The 26,645-nt window shown below is 53.1% G+C and overlaps 9 protein-coding genes across 9 annotated transcripts; 3 read left to right on the top strand and 6 right to left on the bottom strand.

Annotated features, from left to right (window-relative positions):
* Positions 1-37: 37 nt before the first annotated feature.
* EI97DRAFT_111922 (FAD binding domain-containing protein) lies at positions 38-3,138 on the bottom strand. Its single transcript, XM_033792979.1, has 6 exons — positions 2,571-3,138; positions 2,455-2,520; positions 2,294-2,398; positions 1,753-2,230; positions 1,496-1,698; positions 38-1,444 (listed from the first exon to the last, which is right to left on the bottom strand). Exons 1-6 carry the CDS (start codon positions 2,836-2,838, stop codon positions 294-296), a joined length of 2,271 nt encoding a protein of 756 aa, XP_033657669.1. The 5' UTR covers positions 2,839-3,138; the 3' UTR covers positions 38-293.
* On the top strand, positions 3,139-4,900 carry EI97DRAFT_369924 (O-methyltransferase A; the record flags this gene model as incomplete). The annotated part of the gene is made up of 5 exons (XM_033795210.1): positions 3,139-3,478; positions 3,526-3,652; positions 3,708-4,026; positions 4,100-4,464; positions 4,600-4,900. The coding sequence occupies 5 exons, from the start codon at positions 3,139-3,141 to the stop codon at positions 4,898-4,900; spliced, it is 1,452 nt and encodes a 483-aa protein (XP_033657668.1).
* A 208-nt stretch (positions 4,901-5,108) lies between these two features.
* EI97DRAFT_455053 (ketoacyl-synt-domain-containing protein) lies at positions 5,109-14,689 on the bottom strand (the record flags this gene model as incomplete). The annotated part of the gene is made up of 12 exons (XM_033800609.1): positions 5,109-5,730; positions 5,793-5,893; positions 5,946-6,013; positions 6,083-6,126; positions 6,185-6,359; positions 6,441-6,565; positions 8,152-8,158; positions 8,221-8,254; positions 8,305-8,756; positions 8,807-11,005; positions 11,056-14,017; positions 14,120-14,689. 12 exons carry the CDS (start codon positions 14,687-14,689, stop codon positions 5,109-5,111), a joined length of 7,359 nt encoding a protein of 2,452 aa, XP_033657667.1.
* A 291-nt stretch (positions 14,690-14,980) lies between these two features.
* Positions 14,981-18,737, top strand: EI97DRAFT_111695 (acetyl-CoA synthetase-like protein). Its single transcript, XM_033792978.1, has 3 exons — positions 14,981-15,658; positions 15,712-18,162; positions 18,212-18,737. The coding sequence occupies exons 1-3, from the start codon at positions 15,272-15,274 to the stop codon at positions 18,602-18,604; spliced, it is 3,231 nt and encodes a 1,076-aa protein (XP_033657666.1). The 5' UTR covers positions 14,981-15,271; the 3' UTR covers positions 18,605-18,737.
* A 523-nt stretch (positions 18,738-19,260) lies between these two features.
* Positions 19,261-20,145, bottom strand: EI97DRAFT_429883 (uncharacterized protein). The gene has a single exon (XM_033797545.1). The coding sequence runs from the start codon at positions 19,961-19,963 to the stop codon at positions 19,418-19,420; it is 546 nt and encodes a 181-aa protein (XP_033657665.1). The 5' UTR covers positions 19,964-20,145; the 3' UTR covers positions 19,261-19,417.
* Positions 20,146-21,336: 1,191 nt separating this feature from the next.
* EI97DRAFT_455050 (uncharacterized protein) lies at positions 21,337-22,056 on the bottom strand (the record flags this gene model as incomplete). The annotated part of the gene is made up of 1 exon (XM_033800608.1): positions 21,337-22,056. One exon carries the CDS (start codon positions 22,054-22,056, stop codon positions 21,337-21,339), a length of 720 nt encoding a protein of 239 aa, XP_033657664.1.
* Positions 22,057-22,129: 73 nt separating this feature from the next.
* EI97DRAFT_455049 (uncharacterized protein) lies at positions 22,130-23,137 on the bottom strand (the record flags this gene model as incomplete). The annotated part of the gene is made up of 1 exon (XM_033800607.1): positions 22,130-23,137. The coding sequence occupies one exon, from the start codon at positions 23,135-23,137 to the stop codon at positions 22,130-22,132; it is 1,008 nt and encodes a 335-aa protein (XP_033657663.1).
* A 70-nt stretch (positions 23,138-23,207) lies between these two features.
* EI97DRAFT_498385 (uncharacterized protein) lies at positions 23,208-24,571 on the top strand. The gene has a single exon (XM_033802552.1). The coding sequence runs from the start codon at positions 23,417-23,419 to the stop codon at positions 24,410-24,412; it is 996 nt and encodes a 331-aa protein (XP_033657662.1). The 5' UTR covers positions 23,208-23,416; the 3' UTR covers positions 24,413-24,571.
* Positions 24,572-25,587: 1,016 nt separating this feature from the next.
* On the bottom strand, positions 25,588-26,290 carry EI97DRAFT_429880 (uncharacterized protein). The gene is made up of 2 exons (XM_033797544.1): positions 26,042-26,290; positions 25,588-25,986 (listed from the first exon to the last, which is right to left on the bottom strand). The coding sequence occupies exons 1-2, from the start codon at positions 26,141-26,143 to the stop codon at positions 25,693-25,695; spliced, it is 396 nt and encodes a 131-aa protein (XP_033657661.1). The 5' UTR covers positions 26,144-26,290; the 3' UTR covers positions 25,588-25,692.
* Positions 26,291-26,645: the final 355 nt, after the last annotated feature.

The following is a 26,645-nucleotide window of genomic DNA, read 5'->3' as shown; positions in this document are numbered from 1 at the left end:
TTCTACTGCCTCATCTTACATTCGACTGAACCTCCCTCCGTACTTCCGTCGTACTGCTGGTTTCCACGTCCAATCAAGCGGCCAGGAGGTGCAGCAATAGAGCGGAGCTTGCAATCAGCTTTGGAGCACCTCTATCTACGTATAATAAGCTTTAAAACAAAGTTCTACTTATAGCATTACCAGGTAGTTGCCGGCAGAGGTGCGCTGACTAACTAATCTCATCTGCACAGAAAGCACAAGCGGATGTCAGTCGGACGTGGAAAGCCACAGTCCCCATCCTTCGGACGCCTGGGCTACTGTACCGGAAGCAGGAACCCATCGAAATACTCTTCCACCGCCTCAACCTCATCCGGAAACGCCGTCATACCCACCCACAGATCAGGCCTGACCACCGCAAGACCGCCCTGAGCATGATTCGCCCCCCACGTCGTATGCGCATCCTCGTCCGGCGCCCGGTCATCGTACACCACCGTACAATACTCCCTCAATGTCTGCAATTCAGGCGTCGACAAGACTTCATCCGTCTCAAAGGGAAGCCTCTTGATCACGAGAATGATATTGAAACGATCATGGCCACCAAATTTATGGTAGAATCCCCCCGGCGCGAACGCTTTGGAGAAAGCAGATACCCTCTTGCCAACGGTGCCAGATAGCGAGGACCCGAAGATGAGGATGTGGAAGGTTGCCGCTCCGGTCATCTTGTCGTACAAGTAGCCCGTCTCTTCCGTGGAGAAGCAGACTCGGGGGTTCGGGGCGCGAACTCCGTGGTTTACGCGCAATGGTCGTGTGCGCCAGTCATCTTGGGAGTCCGCAGTGGGTTGGGGAGGGGTCAGGACAGAGGTTTCGAAGGGCGCGTCGACGCCGAGCAGGAACTGGCCGTTTCGGGAGAAGAAATCGGCTAGGAATTTGAGGTCCTCTTCGCGGGTTGTGGCCAGGGGCTGCTTGTGGGTGCCGTTGGTGATAGCTTTCGTGGTGCCGTTTACTGAGGATTGTGTGGTACCGTTGACTGAGGCTTGCGTGGTACCGTTGACTGAGGCCTGCGTGGTGCCGTTGGTGGAAACTTGACCGGTGCCGTTGACCGAAGCTTTCGCACTGCCATTGACGCTCGTACCCTTCGTCCCGCTGGCCGACTTGTTGTTATTCCCATAGCTTCTAACGTCCGCGATATCCAGCTTCGTGGCACACACAAAGCGCAGATACTCTCCCGACGTCTCGATGATGCGACAGGCATGCTCACGCCGCTCCGGGGTGTACGTCGCCATGAGCGTCTCGAATTTCGCCTTATTTTGGGCGACCAAACCCATCTTCCAGGCGAGGTTGGAGGCGTCCATGATGGAAGCGTTGAGGCCAAACGCTCCCATCACGCTGTGAACATGCGATGCATCACCGACGAGGTGTACGCGAAGATCATCGGATGAAAATGTGCGAGCCACACGCTCAGAGACTGCGAGGAATGAGTAACGGACCTTATAAGGAGGAGGATGTAATAACTTACTCTTCCAGACGGCAAACCAGCTCAGTGGGGCTGCGAACTTGAGCTTGTAGGGCGAGAAGATCCTATTCGCCTGCTCGAGGACCTCCTGGGGCGTGATTGAGTGCACGTCCACTTTCCCGCCGGACTCGGCGAAGGATGCATCTTTGGCCTGGCGAGATTGAGAGATGCCCCCGGTGTGGGATACATCGAGCTGTGTGTACAACCTGCAGCTTATCAGCGCCTGGTCTGGTCACGGATGGCTTTCCTATAAGACCCACCTGATGTATCCGTCTTCTCTGGGGATAATGACGCAGCCACCGTACTTGGAACTAATGACCGATCCGAAGACCCAAGCATGGGGGTAATCGCTCTCGAAGATGCAATCCATGATGCCCCAGTAAATGTCCGTACTCATGCCGTCGAAGGGAATGTTGAGACTCTTACGGATCTGGCTGGCCGCTCCATCGCTTCCGACGAGAAATTTGGCACGCACATTCTGTTCGACGCCAGTACGCGAGTTGATCAAGGTGGCATGGACCGGGTACTCGGAACCATCGTTTTGAACCTTATAATGCTTCAGTGTGGTGCTGCGTTCAACGAGAACTTTGTGGCGCATGAGGTCTCTTATGTAGAGTCTCTCAATCTGGCCCTGGGTGATGATATGGAGTCCGCGGTATCGCGAGTCTGATTGGTGTGAGCGATTGAAGAAGAGCTTCTTACCATCCTTGTAGATGGCAGTACGTTCGATGATGGGACCTGGAAATGTCCAATTAGCTCATTCATCTTCTTCGCTGGTTCAGGATTCGATAACATGTATACCTTCTTCGTGGACCTCCTTAGCAAGGCCCCAGGTGTTCAGAATCTCGAGGAAACGCGGCTGGACTCCATCTGCACGCCCCGCAACAAGGGGGCCTTCCGCTTTATCTAGAGAGCTGTTAATATCTATGTAGCCAAGTGCGAGGATCCTGGAGCGTACTCACCAACGATTCGAAATGAGACACCTTGTCTGACGAGACTAAGAGCTACTTCCAAGCCACTTGGTCCAGCTAGAAGCTTCAGTTATGCATCTAACATCCACTGTGAAATTGGAACCTACCTCCACATATAAGAACGTCCACCTCGCTTGGTGGATTCCACCACTCCGGTGTCCCATGGGGGGAATTAGTCCCGTCATACATTGTCGGCCAAGTTCGGAGAACATTGATCCCCAGGTCATTGTGCACCGTCGATGTAACAAGCTCCTCCGCAGGAGGAGGTACGTAACAATCACTTTCGGAGCTGGCAGGCTCCTCCAGCCACTGGGGCTGGGAAGTAGGCTCCCGGAACCCACGCTCCCAGGTGTATGGTGGAACTGACTTTGCCATTCTAGCGCTGGATACTCTTTGGTTTGTCTCTGATACTGTTTGACTCTGTTATTTCAATCTTAAATCATTCATCGCGACTATCATTGCTACTCCGGTCCTCGTCTGTCACGTTCGTAGATCTCGTGTTCATCGTCCGACAACACCTACTCCGGGTTAATGAATAGGTTCAACTGAACAGAATATATGCCGCATAGCATCTTTCCGAATACTAATAGCTTACTAGGCGTATCCTTTTCGTTGCTTCTTGAAGCACCACAGCACTCCTCCTCAGATTCTTTCTGCTTGCACTATCTATCAAACATGGACGCTGAGTCTATCGCCCAGCTCCGTAAACTCGGAGACCTCATCAACTCGTCCATTGAGACGGTCATCAAACTCAATGGCGCAACCAAGGGAGATATGCCGGCGAAGCCCCTATTCGACGCTCAGCGCGCTCTCCTCGCCGCCTCCGGCAAACTGACGGAACTGATAAGCCAACCGAGCGTGCGCATCATGGAAGTCTCGTCCCAGTACTTTGAGGCTAGGTGCTTGCATATTGTAGTCGATAAGCGGATCCCCGACATCCTCGCTCGAGCTGGCAAGGCCGGAGTGCATGTTGAGGAGATCAGCAGAATCGTTGGCATTGAAGCACGCAAACTATGTATGCAAGCTTGGCCTCAATGAAATTAAAAAAGCTGACATCATTAGCACGTGTTTTGCGCTGCTTATGCTCGATTCATATTTTTCAACAGGTTGGGCACGATACTTTCGCCAACAACCGGATCTCTGCCGCACTGGTGGATAACGAACCGCTCCGCGCATATATACTGCTCTTGTAAGTAGGAATCCTGGTGCTAAACAAAAACACGTAGTGCTGAACCTGGTTTCAGCGGCCTTGACCTCTACAGCGCATCCGACCAGCTTCCTCGATTCCTCAACGATCCCGTGCTGGGTTCGTCGTACAAAGTCGAAGAAACGGCATTCCAGGCGGCTGCAAACACCTCGAAGCCCAGATGGGAATGGCTCGAGGAGAAAACGACGGTGAAGAAGCTTCGAGATGGAGACTGCGGCTCTGACGGGGCACCTAGCGCTTACCCCGGTCCGTTTGGAGCGGAGCTCGACAAGGCCATTGCGGGAAAGGCGGACGACGAAGTGGTGCCTCGGCCTGAGCATGCAGTTTTTGGTCTTGCCATGCTGGGTGGAGGAAGGGTGTTTGGCAAGGCTCATCTCTACGGTTTGTATTCCCATGAAATGTCTCTCCAGAGGAGTAGGATTCTGACAGTCCCCGCGTAAAGACTACCCATGGGACAGGCTTGGCTCCGCGACCGTTGTAGACGTCGGCGGCGGCGTAGGCGGATTCTGCCTGCAGCTCTCGCATCTCTACCCGGACCTCAAGTTCGTCGTCCAGGACCGCGCTCCCGTCCTCCAGCAAGCCGAAACCTTCGTCTGGCCGAAGGAAAACCCTACGGCCTTAAGCCAGGGCCGCGTTACCTTTACCCCGCACGACTTCTTCTCCGATAATCCGGTTAAAGGAGCCGAAGTGTATTGGCTCCGGTACATCATTCATGACTGGTCCGACGAGTATTGCGTGAAGATTCTTTCCGCCATAAGGGCTAGCATGGGTCCCAAGTCGAGGATTCTCATCTGGTAAGTACTGTACATGTACCTGTACCATGCGAGGAGGCCCCCTTTCCCCGATGTGGGAAACGGTAGGATTCTTTGCTCCACTCTGCATGCATATTTCCTGCGAGAAAAATATGACCACTAACCTTGCTGCAACAGCGATCAAGTTATGAACACCACTCTAGGCACGCCAGAGCTGCCTCCGGCCCCTAGTCCGTTGCCAGCGAATTGGGGGTATTACACGAGATACTCACACCAGCGCGACTTGGCCATGATGTCCATTATCAATGGCATCGAGCGCACCCCGGCAGAGTTCCGCAGCATTGTAGAAAAGGCTGGTCTGAAGCTTCGCAAGATCTGGGACTGCAGGAGCCAAGTCTCGTTGGTGGAGGTTGTTCTCCCTGACTCGGAGCTCCTATCCTCGGAGCTCAATGGTTCCATGCCAAAGACGGTGGTTTAAGGTCATTTTTTGTCCTAGAATAATGAAATATAGGAGGTAGACATAGTTTATCCTGGGCCTGGTGAGACGGTACATAGTTTTGAAGGAAAATGTATATTTCCAGTGCCCCTCGATTATACGGCCGTAACTTGAGAGAAATAAAACTTCGACACTGTAAGCTGAATCCAACCTGTTGAATACAAGACATCGATTCCTCCCCTAATCTTACTTAGTTCCGCTTTTCCATCTTGAATTTTGTCTTGGAACAAACCAACACTCCCATTATCTCCTTGATTGTATCCGGCTGAGGGCTTTCTAGCGTGAGGACAAACTCCGTGGGTGTATTCTTGAGGAAATCCAAATTCAGCTTCATACCCGGCCCATGCGTGTCTGTTCGAGAATCAAACAATGTCGATGAATGCGTGTGCGGTGTTGTTGTTGTGGGTGTAAACAAGGACGGCGTATGGTCCACGCTGGTTGAGGTGGAAGGTTCGCCAAGGGCAATACGGGTATTGGAGATACTGGTATTCAGTGCGAAGGGTATATCGGCGGTGAATGTATCCGTCGTTGGTAGGTCGATATCCATAGTGGCTGAGACCTGACTTGCGAACAGATCCACCGAAAAGGGATCGGATGTCTGGTGCGTGGCATAGAGTAGAGTATCTTTGGGTACAATCGTGGGCTCGTCTGGGATCAATTTTGGCAGTTGAGTGACCGACGGTGATGAAGACATCACCCCTGCGCTGCTCGCTTCGTCGTCGTTATCGCCGTTGCTCTCGGAGCCTTCTCGATTGTTGTGGTCTCCCACTCCCGGGGTTTGCGAATCACGCTTCCGAGTTAATGTGGTGTATCTACATAGGTACCTTCAGTTAGTGCAAGCCACAGGGCAGGAGAGATTACAAGGGAAATGTACCTGTTTTTCACGTTGTTTGTGGCTCGACCTGGGAAATACTGTGTTTGGATATGCTTCCAGGCGCGGCCGTGTTTCTTAACAGCATCCAAAAGCTCTTTGTCCTAGGAAACGTTAGGTCATGGGTACATCGTACCGAGCAATACTTGCACATACCTCCTCCTCTGTCCACTTGCTGTGATCTAGCGATGGATCTAGAGAATGTTGCCACCGCTTGGCGCACTCTGTGCGCGGGTTAGAGAGCCTTTGCAGGATGGAAAGCATTGAAGACCTGTAAGAAGGGACACACTTACGGTCTGCACTTCTGGTACCAACTTCCTCAGCCACCAGAGGCCACCTAATAACACCAGTCAGACCCACTCCACTTGTCAAAGGCATGCCGTATGGGGTCTTACTGAGGACCGTACTCCTTGACGCCTATTGAAAGCCGCCGATCCTCACTGGGATCCCAAGGTCCCTTTCTCAGACCTCCCACTAGGTGATTGCACCACCTCTTGCGGCAGTCTTTGTTCGAGCGACCCGGTATGGCGCTCGCGATGGCGGTCCAGTCTTTTACTTTGTTCTGCGTAGCTAGGATTCATCGAGGTCAGTAAACAGTTCCATCAACCGCTCTGTCTATATACCCCGTGCCGGGGTAGGGAGGGTACTCACACAGGAGTGTGACCTGCTGCAATAGTATCTCATCCTCTTCGGGAGTCCACTTTTTGACGGTCCTTGACATCGCTTGAGCATCAAAATCGACACCTTCAGTCTTGTGGTTCAGCGTACCCTGGAGTCTTATGGTGTTAGGGTGTAAAGCGGAGGATTATTCGAGCGTCTACCTACATAAAACACTACACCTGCCCAGCCCACGCCCCGTTTAAAAGCCTGCAAGGTCTTCACTGACTGACCTTGCTCCCCGTTTGCCTTCTCTACCCAGCATGCAGGAAGGATTATGCCATCCTATCGAAACGGCCGGTCAGTGATCCCTGTCGGCCAATAACATCGGGGCAGTGGAAATCGTCCGCGTACCCCGAGGTCGTTCGGTCAAGAACGGCCATGTTCTGTAAGAGTAACCGCCCCCCAGTCTGTGCGTGGGGTTGTCGATGCAGCACGCATGCATTAAGCGGGTTCGGCGTCGTCAGCACAGACTCGAATAATTGATAACACTTGTCCCATCTCGTACACTACGGTATATCGTGGCAATGGCTTCATGGTACATGAATCAGAAACGTACTGTTGTCTATCATGCCTATTTGGCGTGAAGTTTGTACGGCGTAGTACACAGCCTTATGAGGGACGCCCCCTAATCACGAATGTTTGACGAAGCCTAGGCTCGAGGTTGCGGGAAGCGGCTTCTTGCATGAGCCGAGGAACGGAATGCTTTGCATGCACGGCAGCGTGGGAAAATGTGGACAGGTAGACAGGGATGTCTGGGCTGAGAAGTCTTGTTCCCGTAGACGATTGTGCCCCAGGGTGGGTATCTGAAACGGCGTGGTAGGAAAGAGGAGAGCCCATTCTTCGATTCTAGAGACATCTATGCAGGCAGAGACGGAGTAATAGACGGATAGATAGTAGATGACGAAATGCGCTACCTACGACTACTACCGTAGTACTCCGGTCCTGCCAGCTGGTGTATAGCCCATCACACGGTTCCCCCTTGATGATCACTCATCTATGTACCCGCCCGCATAGGGCTGGCCTTGCCTTGCAGGGCATGGTCTGGGCCCGGGAACTATCTACTGCCTTCCAAGACCGTGATCCTGTTGCGTAGCGATCTGAATGGACAACGGCTCGACCCCTTACGCAGCCCCCATCGACGAGATGCAGATGCATTCTACGGACTTCTTCCGCGAGACACGGTCACGTCATTCCGCTGGTCTGAAGCAAGGCGAGCTCATGTCAGGTTGGGGCTCTCATATTGAATCTATTCTGTCGCTGTCTTAGAACGGCCAAAACAGTTTCCGAAATCTTCACGCCCTCCAAACAGGTGCGTGGACAAATCAGCTCCTCTTCAGCCTCAGTGTGCGCATCGTATCGGCGATGAGGGTGCAGATGGGACTAGCTTATGTGGTGGGGGCAAATTACTGGGGCCTTCATGCACCTGGAACGACTACCCGGACGCTTTCTCCTAACGGTACACCCAGAACTGACTTTTGGCACAATTCACAACAAGAATACCACCTATTATATGTGCCAGATTTGAAAAGATATTATGTAGTCAGGTTGCTCGTGATGCTGTCTATCACTTGGAAATCCATCTCTATCTACGGAGTACACGACGACGATACATGGTACTTTGGGAGGCGGGGAAACCTGCAGGCAACAGGGATCGTCCATCTCGTCTAGGATTTCGGCCCACCCGTGAGCGGATTAAGCTTACCGTTGGGCTGCAGTCTATTAATTGCCTAAGAGACTCGGCATCATCTGTCATCACCTTCTAATGTCTTACACGCCCGCACTAATTGTCGCGATACATCCTCGATCTGAACGGAGCGTTAGCTTGGATGCCGGGGTCTGAAGCAATCAAACGTACATTTCCCTTTTCGAAAAGATCGAAATGGTTACCCTTCACTTCCACGACTGGAATCTTCCCTCCCGATAATCTTTCCCATTCTCCAACACTCGCCTGACGGAACTCAACATCGCTGAGCCAGGGATAATCGACTCCGCACAGCTCTTTCGTATCGAACGTGTCTTTGCATTTGAGCATCACACACTGCCAGCTCTTCTCCGGTTGCGGGGCGTATTTGGCAAGGAGACTGGCATTACGACGGAACTGCGCGGCGATGGCAGACCGAAGGCTGCGCAAGGCGGGCGAGTGAGCGGGCATTTGGCTACAGACGTGTGATATTACAGCTTCCGGGAGTGGCTCGTGGCGGACGGGATGGGGCGAGTCAATCAATATCACGCCCAAGACATCGTGCTTACCGCGCTTGCGCAACTGACGGGATACTTCGAAGGCAAGGACACCTCCAAAACTCCAGCCTGCAGAATAGTCAGCTTCAGAGAGAGAGCTCGCATGGGATTTCACTAACCGCCCAAAACGATCGGGCCCATCTTCATGAATCCCGCCCGATCTATGTAACGAGATGCTAATTCCTCCATCGTACCGATAGAGGTGTCCACCGAGGAGAAGTCAAGGCTGAAGATGCCATAAACATCCCGGTCTATATTCTGGAGGCGGCCGTACACGTTGCATAATCCGCTGCCGTCGTGGAACAGGAAGAGCGGGGGTCTGTCGGGCTTATCTGCAGCCCTGTACAGGGGGGCTGGAAAGGTGTCCCTTCCCGGGATCGCAGCCGGGGGAAGGTCTTCAGCATCCGAAGCGTAGGAGGAATCCGGTTCCGATACCGAAATCTCGATTGGCTGGTCCAGGGGCTCCGATGGCGGCGTAGAGGCTGCGCTGTAGGCCATTGCCTTCTTGATTTGACCAATGCTAAGCTTCGAGACACTGTTTTCATCCAGCTCCACGCCAAAGCCCTCCCGCAGGCTTGCCGCTAGCTCGATGGATAGAAGAGAGTCTACCCCGAGAGAGTCCAAGGTTGTGCTGTCGTCCATGCCGTTGATTGAGAAGCCACAGACCTCTTTGAAGAACTCGTCTATGCGATGCTCGTCTTTTGCACGAATCGATTCTGCATTTGAAACCTCACGTCCCGCACATGCCCTACCGTTCCGACCTGCTGGAGCCTCCGGATTTGAATCTGGGCCTTTCGCTTGCTGCAGAACCTTCTCCACATCTTGGACTGTCTCGCACTTCGAGAACGCGGAGTCACCTAGCCCAAACTGGGGGAATGCCTTCTGCAACGCTGCAGTGAGTTCGATGAAGAGGAGTGAATCCACGCCCATCTCTGACAACCTCTTCTGCGCGTCTATGGGCCCAGGGACGCCACACAGCTCGGATATGATGGTGTGCAATGTTCCGCGAACGTCCTCGGTAGACTCAGCCTTTCTGGGTCCGCTCTCATCGTGATGCCCATTCTCCTCAACAGGAAGCGCAGGACGGGGTTGTGCTTTGGGTGCCGTAGCCTGCTCTGCTAGAGGTCGCCTTCCTCCCTGAGGAGAGGCTTTTGGCTTGAGGATACGGGAGAGTTGGTCCTGGAAGGAGCTCAATCGTAGCTTCTTGAAGTGCATGCCCTCTACACAGGCAACGACATTTCCAGCTCCATCGAGCGCGTATGCGTCCCCAATAATGAAGTCCTGAGAGTACTCGACCAAGCCGCAATATAGGCCCATTTCAGAGTTGTACAGAGATCTTATGGCCTCGGGGCTGGGTACGATTACATTTTCAAGTCTGGCACAAATGCAGGCTTCGTCGGCTTTGATTCTACTGTTCGCAACGAAACCTGCGGCATGAAGAAGTGTGTCGGTGAAGGTGGGCGCGCAGACGAAGCCGTCGCTTCCGGTTATCGGCAGTCGGAATCTACCTACTGCCTCCAACCCCGATGCTGCTACGCTCAAGCTGCTGATCGTGGTGTAGGGCTCGGAGTAGTTCACAACCCGAGGGAAGACGACCTGATAGATCATCCGGGAGGAGAAGGTGTCGACGAACGATACGGAGTCTCGTTGTCGCTTGACGTAGGAGGCCTTCAATCCAAAGTTCTTGACAACTGCATTATCAGGTTTCGTGGTCACGGACCCTGTACAATGAACTTTGCTGCCCTCGGAAAGCACGTGGAACGATGACCCATCGGCCTTGAGAAAGGTGTTAACTTCAACGTCGTTGCCTTCGGAGTAGACAAGTGGCTTATCGAAGGTCAGCTCGGTAACTTGATAGTATTGGTCGTTGTCGGGATGAACGAGACTGAGCGCCTCAAAGGCGAGCTCAATATATACAGAGGCTGGACAAAGCGGAGCGCCGCCAACGTTGTGAGCCTTGATGTAATCGGCCAGCTTCGATATCTTGGATGTAAACATCGTTCCCTCCTTCGAAGATGTTCGCGAGCCGATAAAGGAAAACGGTGACTCGGCTGGTTCCAGCTCTGCAGCCTTAGCGCCGAGCGTAGACTCTCTGAAGGGCACAACGAACGTGGATGGTGAGAGCGGGTAGTGAGGGAAATCCGGAACAAATTGGGCATCGAGAGCAGCGTAAATCTGGCGCCAATGGATACTGTAGCGCTGAAGGAAAAGTGAGCTCAGCGTACTGCTCATTGTGGCCCACGGCTGTTCTGAAGGCTTCAAAGATGGGAGCAAAGTCGGCTCGCTCTGCCTCAGGGTGGCCTTGAGCATTGGCAAAGCTAACGCACGAGTCAGTACAGTTTCTAGACCGTCCCGCGGTATTACTTACTGATGGGTGAAGGTCCTATCTCGAGGAACGTCATCGCTCTGTCGCCCGCAATCCGAGAAATCGTCTGGGTAGCGCGCACGAACTCCACCGGCTGACGCGCGTGGCCAACGAAGTATTCCGCATCAACATCGTGAGGCGAGAGAAGTGTGCCGAGATAACTGGAAGCGATGGGAATGGTGCCAGCACTAGTCTTGATGGTTGAGGCTAGTTCCGCATATGGCTCCAGAATTGGATCCAGAGCAGGGGAGTGGAAGCCAAAGGGTACATCCAACCGCTTCGCCTTGTGTCCAGAGGACTTACAGGCGTGAACAAGGGCATCGAGCGAAGAAAGTGGGCCAGCAACCACACAGTCTTCTACGCTGTTGTAACAAGCGATTTGGAGACCCGTCATACTCGTACTGGACGACAGGAGTTCCTCCACTTTCGCAGATGGCATGCATACTGCGGCCATACCTGTACGTCCCTCTTGACAGAGTTCGGCCATTAGCAGTGCTCGCCGAGCCACCAGAAGGAGTGCATCGTGGAGCTTCAGAACCCCGGACGTGGCGAGCGCAGCATATTCACCAAGGCTGTGGCCGATCAGGATATCAGGCTTGACACCCCAAGCCAGCCAGAGCTGCGCAAGACTATACTCGACCACGAAGCAAGCGCATTGACACAGGATTGCTCGCTCCTTGGGCGCCAATGCTTCGAATGCGTTCTTGTCATCTCCGATGAATGCATTGACGCCGGAAAACCCAAGATCGGCCAATATTGCATTGCAACGGTGCACATTATCACGGAAAATGGGTGCGGTAGCTAACAGTTCGGCACCCATGCCCTGGTAGACGCTGCCCTGGCCAGAGAAGACGAAAACGGTCAACTTATCTCTTGTCTGCCCCCGTGCAGGTGGTTTACTTTGGCGGAGCTTCTGGATGAGGTCGGCGGGTGATTGTCCAGTAACCGAGAGGCGGAACGCATCGAACTCTTGCCTGCGCGCGTTTGCAGTGTAGCAGATACTTGAGAGTGACGACTTCTCGGAATTCTCCTCGATATACGCACAGTAAGAGTCCCGAAGCCGCTCAAGAGCGTTGACAGTTTTTGCGGAGAGGTTGAAGACGTGGTGGGATGGTGCTGGCAGCTTCTGTTTCGGTGGTTGAATATACTCTTCGATGAGCACAGCGGCGTTCGAACCCGCCGCACCAAAGTTGTTGAGCATCGCTCTCCTAGGCGCACCAGCTGGCGTTCTCCATTTCATAGTTTGGGTAGGGACGATGATGTTGTGCTCAGCAATGGTCGAAAGTCGCGGATTGAGCGTCTTGTACGCGGCCTGGGGAGGTATCTGCTTCTTCTGCATCATGAGAAGGATTTTGGCCAGTCCTGCAGCGCCCGAGGCAGCCTCTGCGTGGCCGATGTTACCCTTGATGGAGGAAACCACCAGAGGTTTGTGGGAGTCGCGTTTTCCGAAAACGGATTGAAGGCTATTGACCTCAGCATAGTCGCCTGCCTGGGTGCCAGTGCCATGTGCTTCGACGACGCTGATGGAGTCAGGGTTAATATTCGCCCGCGAGATAAGGCTCTTGAATAGCTTTGCCTGCGTGCTTGAGTCTGGGTGCGTGATACTTTTGGCAGTCCCGCACTGATTGACTTGAATCCCGCGGATGACTCCGTAGATGCGATCGCCTTCCGCAACAGCGTCGCGTAGCTTCTTAAGCACAAACATAGCACATCCCTCAGCGCGACAGTATCCATCCGCGGAAGCATCCCAAGGTTTACACTGTCCTGTGGGACTTAGGAAATGTGCGCGGGATAAGCCAAGATACATATCCGGGCTGGAGATAACATTCACACCACCGACCAGGGCGGAACTGCAGTCTCCTGACTGCAGAGCTCTACAAGCTTGGTAGAGAGCCACTGTGGAGGAGGAGCAGGCCGTATCCGATACCACTGACGGCCCCTTGAGTTGAAAAGCGTAGGATATTCTCCCACTCAGGAAGGCCCGGAGAGTGCCAGGGCTGTAGTAGACATCAATATCGTTCCGCATATTGTCCACGTAATCGAGAGTGGCAACGCCGATGTAAACGCCAGTGCTCTCTCTCTGGAACGAGGGTGTGGAGTCTGGAGCATACCCAGCGTCTTGCAAGGCCTCGAGAGCCGCGTGGAGAAGCAAGCGCTGCTGTGGGTCCATCGATTTGGCTTCTCTGGGCGAGATTTGAAAGAAATTGTTGTCGAACTCGAAAGGATTCTCCAGGAAGTTGCCATGTCGTGCTTTCATCTTCCGCGGATGTTTGGACTCCGAGGGGTCGTAGTAATCGGATATCTGAAACCTAGAAGAAGGGATTTCTTGGACCGAGTTGAGACCTCTCTCTAACGTGTCCCAAAGCTGTTCGGGCCCTTGGCCAGAGGGATAATTCACGCTCATCCCCACTATTGCGATGTCATCTGCAGAGGGGCCGTCGATGGGCTTAGACGTGGGGCTCGCAATGCGAAGCCTTGGGTGCTCCCGTCCAGATTTGATTGCCCGCAACAGCGGCTTGGTGTTCGGCCCAACGGGAATGATCTTGTACTGGAGGGATTGGTCTTGATGAAGTTGATGCACCAGAGTGCTGAGAATCGCATCGGAGGTCGTACTCCAGTCGACTTGATCCACTAGGATATGTTTGAGGACTGCCTCCAGAAGCGTGGCTGAGGATGTATTAGGCTTGAAGTATTCTCCGTTCAGCGCCGAGCGAACGGGGAGCTTGAGGGATTTCCACGAAGAAATTCGGATGCCTTGTCCGTCCACGTCACGCTTGACGTCCTCGAGCACCTCATGGAGGGCTTCACCACCATGGTAGAACCCATGAATATTGGCGAAGCGTGATCTTGTGCCTTCCGGAAGACACTCGGCTTTAAACTCGCGGAGAGCTTCGCCTTCCCCTGAGACTGAGATAACCTTCTCTGAGAGTATGGCGGCTATCCGTGGGGCCAACTCTGCGGAAGTCTGTCTCCATTAGAATTGCTGTTAACTTCATGGGGTCTGCGCAACACCCAGGCTGCAGGCAAGAACCTCGGCCGGGCGGAATAAACAGCGTTGCTGACATACCGTTTGACTGTACTCAAGCAACAGCTTCTCCAGTTCTGGCCTGGATAGCCCGTGTATAGTCAGAGACCAAGGAAAAGATCGCCACTTATCTCCCACCACCTTGCGACAAAAGAGGGCGTCTCGAAGACCGATCCAGAATGCGAACCTAAATCCATCAACTGCGACTTCGATAAAATCCGGTGATTCCGGTGACGGACAAACACTGATGGCCACTGCCGGCAGAATACCAGAGCAGAAACCAACAGTCTCGGAAATAGTTGGAGGTTCCTCTGTATGTTCTGACCAGTATGCGATGTATTCCAGTATCTGGTGGGTATACAATGACAGCCCTTGCACCACAGGGTTCTTCTGCAAGCGGGTATCGAGGAGGCTATTTGGGGATGGAAAACAATCCAGTAGGTCGCCTGCAGCACGCTTTTCAGCGGCTGTTAGACTTTTCAAGTCGGATTGAAGTGCGTTGTGGCATGCTTCAAGAAAGGATGTAGCTATGGCGGAGACTGAAAGGATGTCGACCTTGTCAAAGGACAAGTCCGATCCTTGGCCGGCGAATAAGATGATATCTCTTGACATGTTGAATAGTGCGTGTCGCAAAGAGTTGAAGCTAAGCTGTGGTTGTCATAGCGGGGAGAAGCCTCCTGTTATAGTCGGGGGGCCTAGAGAGTTCCTCATCCTCATGAGGTTTCGTCATGGTGTGCCAGCACGGACGCACGACGACGAGTACCAAAATTTCTTCGGAGTCTCGAACGGCAACGGGGTTGGTGAGTGTGCAATTCTGGAGATGTGGTGATTGAGTGGCCGATCACTGTTGTTTTGTTCTTGGGGCCCGCGTACATCAGCGGTTACTCTGGTCCTATCAAGAGCAACATCGCATCTGAAAACCACCGCACTTTGTATGTGTGAAACAAAATCTTCTGCCTGAGAGAATATCCTGTGAAGTTCTGATGGTTTCTAGTGATTTCGCCGTCGATGACGTACCCTGTTGGACCCTGCAGCCCTGCAGCTGGACCCTGAGTTCGCCGAGGAGGGATAAACGCTTGCAACTCTTAAGGCGATCAGACCTCGCGCTGAATACCAATTTTCCAATACCAATATTTCCATTGGCGAACCTTCCACCTCAACCAGTGTGGACCATACGCCGCAGTGCCAGAAACGATGAGGAGCAGTGACCTTCCAGCCTTCCGGCGCCCGCGATTCGACCCTCTCGGGAAAGAGCTCACAAGTGATGGAGGCCATGACAATATAGGATGCCTGCCCGATCTCATCAACTTCAATGCTGAGACGAATCCGAACCATATCTTTTGTTTCCAAGCCAAGGCTCCAGATACTCGCAACTCCGTAGAGGACAGCGATGAAAGGTACGACGCCGACGTCGTTACCTTTAGACAGCTCAAGCACGCGGTGGACGCTTGTGCCGCTTGGTGCGACGAAAGAATTCCCCAAGGGCCCCGGGATTCGAAGCCTGCGCCAGTAGCTCTGTACCTGGAAAGCGATGTCGGCCTCTTCATATATCTTGCAGCGCTACTCTCATCAAATATTCCGGTATGTTCAGGTTTCCGATATCCCTGCACATGACTCTGCTGACCAAATGCTAGACGGTACTCTTGTCGGCCAGACTCAGCTCTGAGAGCGTCCGCCATCTACTAAAAGAGACGGGTGCCCAGTCCATCTTTTTGTCAAAACGAACAGAGCCATTCATAAGAGGAGAAGTGGCTGACTTGGTGGATACGTATGTGGTGGAGCGATACAGCCGTTTCATCCGTTCAAAAGTGGTAGATGAATCGGAGGATGGCGTAAGAAGCAGTTCCCGTATGAAGGTCGACCAAAATGACACCGGGGTCCTTATACTCCACTCTTCCGGGACGACAGGCCTACCGAAGCCGATTCGCCTAACGCATCGCTATCCCCTTGGTTATGCGGCCTGCCATAAGTTCCCTCCGGAAGAGCCCATCAACTGGAGGAACCTAAGTACTCTACCCTTATATCACGGCTTCGGACTTCTGGCGCCCTGTCTTAGTTTATCAGTGGGTATGAGCTGTGTCTTTCCGCCAAGTTCAGTCATACCAGCTGCTCACTCCACGATGGGACTCGTCTCGACATTTGATGTGGAGTCTTTGATGACTGTACCCAGCATTCTCGAAGATATCGCGACCATGCCACAGGCGGAGAAAGAAAGAGCATTTTCACTGTTGCGCGGGATGCATTTTGTGGCAGCGGGAGGGGGTCCACTAAACCCCAATATCGGTTCCCTGCTGGTTGAAAATGGTGTCAACCTGCTCAACCATTACGGGGCCACGGAGATCGGGGCAATTGCTCCAATTTTCAAGCCCGGTCCAGACTATGACTGGAGGTATCTGCGACTACGGACAGACCTCGGCTTGGAACTCCATCCGGTCGACTCTAAGGAGAGTCCTGAACGATACAAACTCGTGGGGTATCCGTTTGGTTGGGGTAGGAGTTTTGAGATACAGGATGAGATCTTGTTAAGACCAGACTCTACGCATTTGGACGTTAAAATCCTTGGAAGACGGGACGACGTCATTGTGCTGAAAAATGGCGAGAAAGTTCTTCCTCGGAATCTGGAAGAGACGTTGTCCCAAGACCCTGCAATAAAGACCGCGGCGTGTGTGGGTCAGGGATACTTCGAAACCGCCGTCATAGTGGAACCATCCAGCGAGCCTCTTGAGGATGCGGATGCTTTCATCGACCATGTTTGGCAGAGAATCCAGGAAGTCAATCCATCATTGGACCACCACGCCCGAATATCCTCGAAGCGAGCCATCATCATCAAGCCTGCTGACAAGAGAATTCCGCGTTCCGACAAGGGCTCAGTAATGAGAAAAGAACTCCACCTGGTGTTCAAGGAAGAGATCGAAGCAGCTTATGCTGCTCTTGAGAGGGAGAATTTGAATGCAGAACCGCTCGATGCGGACAACCTGGAGGACAGCATCAAGAGCATGATAGAAAAAGTGATGCACGAAAAGCTCGCAAGAGTTGATCGCTGGCGGTCGTCCGATGACTTGTTTGAGCTGGGAATGGACTCGCTCCAAGCTACACGATTGGCCCGTCTCCTATCGTCCTCTATTGAGCTCCAGTTCCCCGAGAAGCTTCGCGGAGATCGCCTCACACCGTCCTTTATCTACCAGCACCCATCATTAATCAGCCTTGTCGGCGCTGTTCGTAAACTGATCGAGGGGGGCCACGGTAGTTCTCCAAAGCGAGACCGGGGCGCCGAGATGAGAGCTCTAGCCGAAGAATATATAACACGTCTCCACAACGACATCCGGTCGGCAAACGGAGCGTCCTTCCATGCGAATGGATACCCTTCGGGGGCAGTGGTTCTCCTAACTGGGAGTACCGGGAATCTCGGGGCTCATACACTGGAAGCTTTGGTTCGAAACGGGAATGTTGAACGCATCATCTGCTTGAGCAGGGCCAGCCATGGCGAAGACTTGAAGGTACGTCAAGAGCGTGCCAACTCCATGGCCGGTATTGCTCTGGACAGCCAGGCGTGGAGCAAGATCGAGTTGCTGGCGGCCGATACGCAGGCCCCGAACTTTGGTCTCTCTAACGATCAGCTTAGAAGGCTGGAGCAGAATGTTACCCATATCATCCACCTAGCATGGCCGATGGACTTCCAGCGCCAGCTTTTCAGTTTCCGTCCGCAACTGGATGCCCTCGAGTCGCTCATTCGTATTGCTCGCTCCGCACACAGGTTACGCCCGCAATTGAAGCCGAGGATCATGATGGCATCATCGATATCCGTAGTTCGATATTTCCGCGACGGGCTGGCACCGGTTCCGGAGAAGCGGCTCGACGACCCCGAAGTAACCACAGCAATGGGCTATGCAGAGGCGAAGTGGGTATGTGAACAGGTGCTATCGCATGTAGGAGAGGAATTCTCGGATGAATGCACGCCCATGATCGTCCGGATTGGGCAGCTCAGCGGACCGGAGCACAGAAAGGGGCTTTGGAAGGTAGAAGAACACATTCCGGCATTGATCAAGGCCTCCCAGATGGTATCCGCTTTTCCTTTGCTGACAGGGGTAAGTATCTCCACCATGGCATCTGAAGTGACTACTGACCTTCTCCCAGAAAATGTCGTGGCTTCCTATGGATCGCGCAGCCAAATCTCTCGTGGATATCCTCTTCAGTGAGAGCCCTTCCGGGAGTTTCACATGTAACCTGGAGAACCCGGTTCGCCAGCCGATGTCTGACCTTGGGGCGTTTGTAGTCCATGAGCTGAAGCTGGCGGATAAGATGATCGCGTTTGATGCGTGGCTCGGTCGTGTGAGTAACACTGGCTATGCAGCGAGTCTCCTGGATTTCTTCAGGAATGACTTCCAGGCCCTCGCTAATGGTGACGTCATCCTGGACACGACAGTCGCCAGGAGCGTGTCGACGCACCTGCGCGCAAGCGGTGCAATCAGCAAGGATTTGATCGTCGAATATATCAGGCGATGGAGAGAGATTGGCCATCTATCATAACACATTCGTGCGATGGTGATTAGATTCCAATAAAAACGGCCTTTGTCCTCTAGACGCTGTAGGCGGCTGCGAAGAGGTACTCGACCACCATGTTCAGCTGGAGACAACCTAATAAACCTGTGCCCTTCCCTATGCTTGCTGGAATAATTGGTAGAATCACGGTGATCCATGGCAGGAAAGGTGTTATTAACGGAGGCCTGATGAGCTCCAATGTGTGAATGTATATTAGAACATATCTGGGTATCAAGGAAGTTCCAGATTGACCCTTACTCCGACCTTCTATCGGCGACAGGGAATATAGCGGTAGGTATCAATTGAATCTTTTCAGAACAGTATAAGTGAAGGAACTCAGAAAGGCCAGCCATCGCTAACATAGAGACTGGGGCTGAATACGCACCTGTACACTCTATATGAGGGAAGATCCTACGCCCCATGCCCACTTATGCTGATGTACGCCCCGTCGGTACCTCCCTCGCCACATTCAACGCTCTTCTTCTCTCGGAGCCTGGTCGCCATGCGCCTACACCCTGCCGTTGATGTGCACGGTTCCCACTTCCGGGTACAACGAAGTTCCACATCTTGCCAGGGTTGGGTTTGAATGGTCTTCAATGCCAGTACATACAGTTCCTTCTTTATTCCCTATCCGCTCGAAACTTCGACCTCGGAACCGGCACTGGGATGGGTTTTGGCTTTGCGGAAAGCGGCAAAAGGGGCGAAGAAGAAGGCGGGATGGAAGACGGTCAGAACCAAGCTCGCAATAGCAATCATCCTGTGCCCGTTAGTACGTGACTTTTGCCTTCAAATTCCGCTCCCTTACATTCCGTCAAGAAGCAGGAACTCCTTTTCGTTGCGCATGAGCGGATTGCCCCAGCCTCCGGCCATCTCCGGGATACGATAGATGCAGCGAATGAGAATTGTAATGTAGGCAAGAACCACGACGGCTCCGAAGATGTATAGCTTACGCGACAGCGTGCCCTGACTCTTGCTCAACTCGAAGTCGCTCTTCTCGGCAGCCGCCACTCGCTCAGGGCGCGCTCGGCGATATCTCCACAGGTAGAGGAGAACCAACAGCCCGCATCCGCTCATGGTAGCCACCTGGACCGCAATACCGGTTATGATGATGTTGTTGCCGGCGTTGACGGTCTTCATACTGCCAGAGCCGCCGCCCGAAGCTGCTACACCTCCTCCAATGGCCTGAAGGACAATGGAAGCAAAGTCGCATCCCACGAAGATCCAGGGGTAAAGGCGTGCCTTGAGGAGGGAGTACTGAGGTCCACAATACAGCACGAAATGTTTCAGTGTCAGGTAGATGGCTGCGGCGAGGAACGATGGTCCGAGGACAAGGCAGCAGATTTGCATCTCGAACCCTCGACGGTTCCTTCGCCGGTGGGTCAGCAAAACGCAGACAGCTGGTTGGCTACCTTACCAGGGATTTTGGTTCAACAGGACCCGCCCAAGGTATCCGAGGGCCTCCAACAGTGTGCCGCCGCCGAGCGCGACGGTGTACGTCCATGTCTTGGACCAAATGCCTAGTCCCAACGAAACAAGGAAGAAAAGGGCGAAGAGTGCGAGAAAGAAGGCGTTGACTCCGAGAATAGGGTAGTACCCATATGTAGTGGCCTCAACCGGACATGCGGAGGACACTTCGGGGCATGTCCTGTAGCTGGGCCGGAACCGGGCGTCGCGCGCTTCACTCAAACCGAAAAACTGGCAGGCAAGAAAAAGGAGCAAAGATAGGTTTGCCATGACTGAAAGGAACGATGACCCTCGGGGAGTGAATGTAGCATGAAGTGAAAAGAACAAAAGCAGTTGACAGACTCCACGCAGCGCGAACGGAACGAACGACAACAAGAGATGGAAGAAAACGGTGCTTATCAATAATAATCCTAGAAGGAATCACCTTGTAGGCGAGACGGCAATAATAAAATAGAACCCTTCTAGCCGAGGGGGATTATGCAGATATAGCACCGGCATACTTGCTCCTTTCGTACTAGTTCAGACGTCGCTTACACAGTAGTACAGTCTCTCTCCTATGTCATAAGTAGAGACACCTGGGCTGACCATCATGATTACTTGTATTATTATCGACTCTTCCACCCACCATTCGCCTTACAAGGGATTTCGTAGAATTCAAGGATCAGTGAAGGAATCGCATCGACTACCGGACGTTTCTGGAGATCGGAGGCGTCTGTGGTTGATGATGCTCCTGTGAGAGCGAGAGGCCGCATCTATGAAGCGCAACCTGACTGACAGTAACAGGAGTCTCTTTCGGTGCCCGGGCCCTACTTAGTCTACATGGAAGCTGTCGAGGGCCTAAGTGGGGATCCATAATGTGTACTGCGGCTTTCCACGTCCGTCTGAACATCTGGCTGCAATTCCTCTCTAGGTGGAATTACCTGCCCAGCACAAGCCAACTAGCTACGACTTAATAATGCGACAGGTAGAATTTCCTTTCCAAACATACTACTATACGTAGAGGCACACTATAAAGCTAATTGCTAGTACCTCCTATATTGCTGCGCCTGCTAGCTGTTTACATGAGATGTGGAAAACAGCAGTACAGAGGAAGTGCAGGGGGGTGTTCAGTCGGATGTGAACAGAGGCTGTAAGTACAAGGCCTCGTGTTCATTCCTACTCACGCAACCCGTCTCCAGCCCTCTCCTCTCTCTCCTAGTGCGCCTAGATGTCCCGCTTGTAATGGATTTGGCGATTCCCATCAAGCCCCCTCGCCCTTACCCCTCCTTTTCATCCTCTATCCGATTCCACGCCCTTGCGAAGCGCCGCGTTACCCACTTCTCCCTTTCCAAGAGCGCGTCGGATAGTCTCTTGGCCTCGTTCTCCCCGAACACTGTTCTGTCGTCATATGGATTGCCTTTGTTGAGAAAATACCTCCGGAAGCGACCTTCGTCCCATCTCATATGCCGAGCAAGAACCATGAGAATGTGCGCGCCCCAGAAGAGGTCCTTTGGGAGGATAACGATCTCATCGGGGCCTTGTCCGTATCCTTTGCCCTCTGCCTCCTCGGCCTGCCGCATCTCCGCACAGACCGCCGCGGGCAAGAGCACATATTCGAGCATGCTCTGCGTTGGGAACCCGAGTCGCATCGTTTCGATATGGCCTCTCACTGTCTCCACGGCCTCCAACCTCGCCTGGTTCAAATGGGGATTCTTGACGATGTTCGGGCTCGGACCCCAGAACCAGGGCAGGGACATGTCGAGACCCTCCTCCTTCCTCTCGTCCGCTAACACATGCGTGAGGTACGGCACTGTGCGACGGTGCAGCCTCCAGAGATTGGCCATGCTAAGCAACGCGGGGGAGCAATAGTCCGCCTTCACGGGCTTCACAGGCTTCACGGGCGCATAACGCTGCATATACAGGAAGAAGTTCTCGAGAACTAGGTCGTGATCGCGAAGCGTTGTTTGTAAGGGATCGTCGAGAGTCAGGATATACATCATGAAGATCGCTTCGTTGGTGTCTTCGCATGGGCTTCTTGGCCCCCTCCATATGAAATCCAATTCTTCCACCCTATCGAGGAGGATCTCGAGTACCTCCACTGCACCAGCCCTGGAGAGGATCGACGAAGGTTCCGGCGAGGTTTTCGTCGACGTCCCCTTGCTCCGCGAACTCGTCCTCCTCGGTGTCGTTTCCGTCAACCTGCGGAAACCCGCCATCGTCCCAAATGTGCGGGGTCGTGCTGTCGTCAACCTGCTCGCCATATGTAAACCACTCGTAGCCGCCTTTCTTGCGCTCATTGGATAGCTTAGCAAGAGTCTTTTTCTCGGCGTTCGTTGGTTCGCGGTAGGTAACAACTTGGCTTGCGTGACGAACAGCCTCTTTCACGCCGACAGCGGACTTGATATGCTGATAGACAAGGGATCCTTTAGCTACATCCCATCGCGCTGTCCCTGGTTTAGCCTTTCGGGGCGTCCGCCAGGAGTCTTCCGCCCACCCAGTCCAGATCAGGTAGCTCTTGGCCGTTGGATTCTTGAACTTGATGGGAATGTCGATCAAGAGCATGTACGACCCAGTGCCACAACCAGAGCAGGCCTTCCTGAAATGTGGATGAAGGTACTGCCCTGCCGGATGCCATCTGTCACATAGAAGGAGTCCCCGCTCGGGATCATTGCCGTCGACGCAGTGTTCGAGCTCATCGGGCAGCTCATTTGTATCAGCCCACGTGCGGCCTGGGTAATCGGTCCTGAACTTGTAGAAGTCGGAAACAGGTCGAGGCAGTGGAAGCAGCGGCCTCTTGGTCGGTGCCCGCCACTCGCTCTTTTCAAGGGCTTCTTTCAGCCTCTCTCCCTCCTTGGAGAAGCGCCGGTCCTCGGCACTTCTGTTGGTCTGGCGCATCGGCCTGCTTCTCTCTTCGTCTTCCTCTACCTCTTCCCCTACCTCCTTCTCTTCTTTTTCTGCTGAGTACTCATTCCCTCTAATCTCCGCAAAATTGTCGTCCTCCGTGTCGTCGCCACTGTCAGACATCGGCATATCAATCCAAGGAGTGCTCTCATTGTCGAGAGATCTGGGCACCTCCATCTCCGCAGTCTCGCCCGCAATTTCGGTTGCAGCTGGCTAGATTCATTCCAACCAAGGAAAGAGTAGGCGTCGTCGTGGTGCGAGTGCGTCTATATGCTGGAGGTAAGAGTGCGATAGGCGGGTATAATATCGTCTCGTGCTTCACCTATTCTAATCACGTGATGCGTTCCCTCTCCACACCGCCCCTACTAGCCAGCAACCTCCCCCAGCCCGCACCTACTCTCCCAACCCCGCAACCTCACTCGACACTGGATTCTACATCAGACTCTCTCCGCAACCATGCCGATTACAATAGAGGAATACCTTGAGGCTACAGTCGAATTCCACGCCATGTACAAGAAGTGCGAAGATGAGCACCAAGCCAGATACAACGCGCTGATGGCGGGGTTTCTATTGTTCGCGTACGGCGTATACGGAGAGTTCCAGAAAATCCGTTCAGAGGTCCAAGAAGTAGCGCAAAAATTCAAAGGTCTAGACCAATATCATGCAGAGCTAGAGAGAGACATAGAGGCCTCAATGGAACTACTCTTTCTACGCGCTAGCAAAGGGTGTGCGGAGGCCGCATATAAGGGACTGCTTGTTGCCGGCACGGCTAGTTTCCTGGAACCCAGCCAGGATCTCATTGCGTTGCAGACAGACGCGCGCCGCTTCGACAAGACTACACGGGATCCCGTTGTGCCCGAAGATAAAGTGAATTGCGCGCAACTGCTTGAGAGGCTAGGTACTAAGAGAGAGACGGCCGCCAAACTTGTCGAGAACCAGTCCTTCAATCTGGAGACGAACCTCCCCCTATTGGAAAATGTCGTCCTCGTGTCCAACGTGTCGATTGCGCATGGTTGCGATCCACAGATAGGTCAGTCGAACGCCGCGACGGCAACGGGCTCCCCGAAGGGTAAAGACAAGGAGAAGGACGCCAATCTCGACCCCAAAACACCTTCGGCGACCCAGGCACCTCAAGAGCCGACAGGACTTGGAGAGCAACATAAACAACAGGCAGTGTCGGTTAGTGCTGCAAAGGCTGTTCAGGGGACCAAGACTGCTCAATACGGCCTGCAGACTGCCGCCCTCGATGAGCCGAAGGCGCCAACGACAACAGGCAATCTGTCGGGAGTAGGAACGTCGTTGGGAGTGGGAGCTTCGTCGACAACGGGTGCAGTTGGTGGGTCGCCGAATAAACGCTCCACACCCTCTCCTTCAGACCCCCGGGGGCCACCGGAGCGCCCTGCTTCGAAGAGGGTCAGGACGGGGAACAAGCTTGCGCGTAAAATTCTCTAGTCGCTGCACACAGCCAGAAACGGAGGTCAAAGAGGAACGCACACACACACATGAGAACTGACGTCGAGAAGACGTGTCGTGAACACTGACCATTGGGCAGTCAAACTAAGGTCAAACTGGATGATGGGGTCGTCGGTCAATGAGGGCAGGCAAGTCGACAGTCGCAGATAAACAGCGGCCTGCATGTAGATTACACCTACAAATAAACACGATGAGCTCTGAGGCCAAACACGCCTGTCTGCACAGTGTATTCATAGATGTGTTACTTCACTCGCGAGTTCCTTCACTAGCATCTGTTTTGGCCCAGGCCACAACGTCCGCTCTATCTAGGCTTGAACCCCTTGTACAATGCTCGCTGCTACACCGTCTTTCAACGGGGCAGCAGCAAGGAAGAGAGAATATCGCACTGTGCCTTGTATCGCACTTGGCCATCCTAACAACCACCCACTCGGCCGCTTTCAAAGCCAAGTGCTCAGCGTCTGCCACCACCACATGCTGCCCATCAAAGCCTGCAGAATGTTCCGTAGCCGTTCATTCCTTTTCACCCTTGGAGACCTTGAGGCACCGCGCGGCGCTTCTTCGTTGGGCGGTGTCTGAGGTATGGATTGTCGTATACCCCGTACGTACTGCATCTTTTTACGTCTGACTGAACAGCAAGGCGTCGCTGGGATATAGCTAACACTGTAATTAGCCTTACAGGGCCTCCTTCTAGGTATCATTAGCCTTGAAACACCGCGCTCCAGTGGCGTAAACTAGACTTGTGCTAATTAATATGGTTGAATGAGGTGATTTAGCTCAGAGCAGCGGTACAAGGGGTTCTTCAGTCGCATAGGGTGCAGTACACGTACAAGAACACCATAAAGATTGCACGGGCATCCGATACACGGAAAGCCATGCACCCGGTACTATATCAGGATTGTATTTACACATGTTGTAGCTCTCCGCTGCGTGCAATGTCAGTGCTGTAGTATCATAGGCTGCGATGAAAAAAATTCAACAAGACGGTTAAATGTGCTCTGCTATCTATCCTTAAAATTTGCATAGCTTCATTTGAGCGACATAATCATTCGTATGTGCATTTACCATGACAAATACTCACTGCAGTGCTGACTGTCGGAAGCCCTAGAATTCGGCGCGACTGGCAAGCACTTCACTTTGGTTGAGAGATTCTTAGAGGGTAGGGTTGGAATTTGAAGCTGACTACGAATCGACATAAAAAACAGTGGTCCAGCAACTCCAGATAATACCACATATCTTGCAGATCGCCCACTACCAAGTTCCTAGGCGCATTCGTACTTGAAAGCCTGCCAGTTGACCAGGTTCTCATGATTCCTCAAATTGTTGATACAAGTCCAATTCGGGTCGGCCTGGGATGGCGGATATTTGTCCTTTGTGAATTCTTCCAGTACGTTGTCACACGACCACGAGTCGTACGCCACAATCTTGCAGTTATCGGCCCAATCCGTAACTTCAATGGCTTGGATTTCGTTGAAGCCGAAGCCCTGGCAGCTGCTGCTCACGGCAGAGTCGCCACCCCGAGTTGTGTCGGCAGCTCCGCTCTGGCCGCAGGAATTCTATTCTACGTTAGGCAAGGTTTTAATGGAATGGCTAGTCATTCTCTTTCCGTACCGCTGTGCTCCATAAGCCGACGCTCCAGCCGTGCACTTGAGGCGCAAGGAGGGAGGCAATGAGTGCCATGGTGACGAACGTGGGCTTGCTTAAGGTCACCATTTTAAAAAGGTCGGACGAAGTATGGTTGTGAAAGTGGGTAATCCGATTCGAAGTACTGTGTAGTCTGGAACTCGAAACAATTGATTGTTATGCCCATCTATCTGGGTGACAGCAACACTTATATATGCCTACTGTTTACAATAGTATGTAGTGCGATGAATAGTCAAGAGTCCTACTGTGTAGACGCATAACGATCTATGACGTCGGCTTACTGTGTTGTGGGGCTGTGGATGGGAAAGTATGATCTCGAAGGATTCAGGCACATTCCCATCTGTCGAAGGATGCCGATATCCGAATACACGAACATGACAGTGCAAGGTTACAACTGTGTCGATCATTCCGTAGCTCCACCAATCGTCCATTGGTCCTTTGTTTCTCGCGTGGTAACAGGGATAGCGAATAAGGGAATACAAATCCCGATCGGGGATATAAACGAGGGGCCGCGTCGATCAGTTTGCCTGTTTGTTTCAGGGCATGACTATCGATTATACCTCAACGGACT

Source organism: Westerdykella ornata (assembly GCF_010094085.1).
Source record: "Westerdykella ornata strain CBS 379.55 unplaced genomic scaffold EI97scaffold_2, whole genome shotgun sequence".
Classification (NCBI taxonomy): Eukaryota; Fungi; Ascomycota; class Dothideomycetes; order Pleosporales; family Sporormiaceae; genus Westerdykella; species Westerdykella ornata.
The sequence above is the reverse complement of the archived record's forward strand: the minus strand, read 5'-3'. Positions and strand labels throughout refer to the sequence as shown.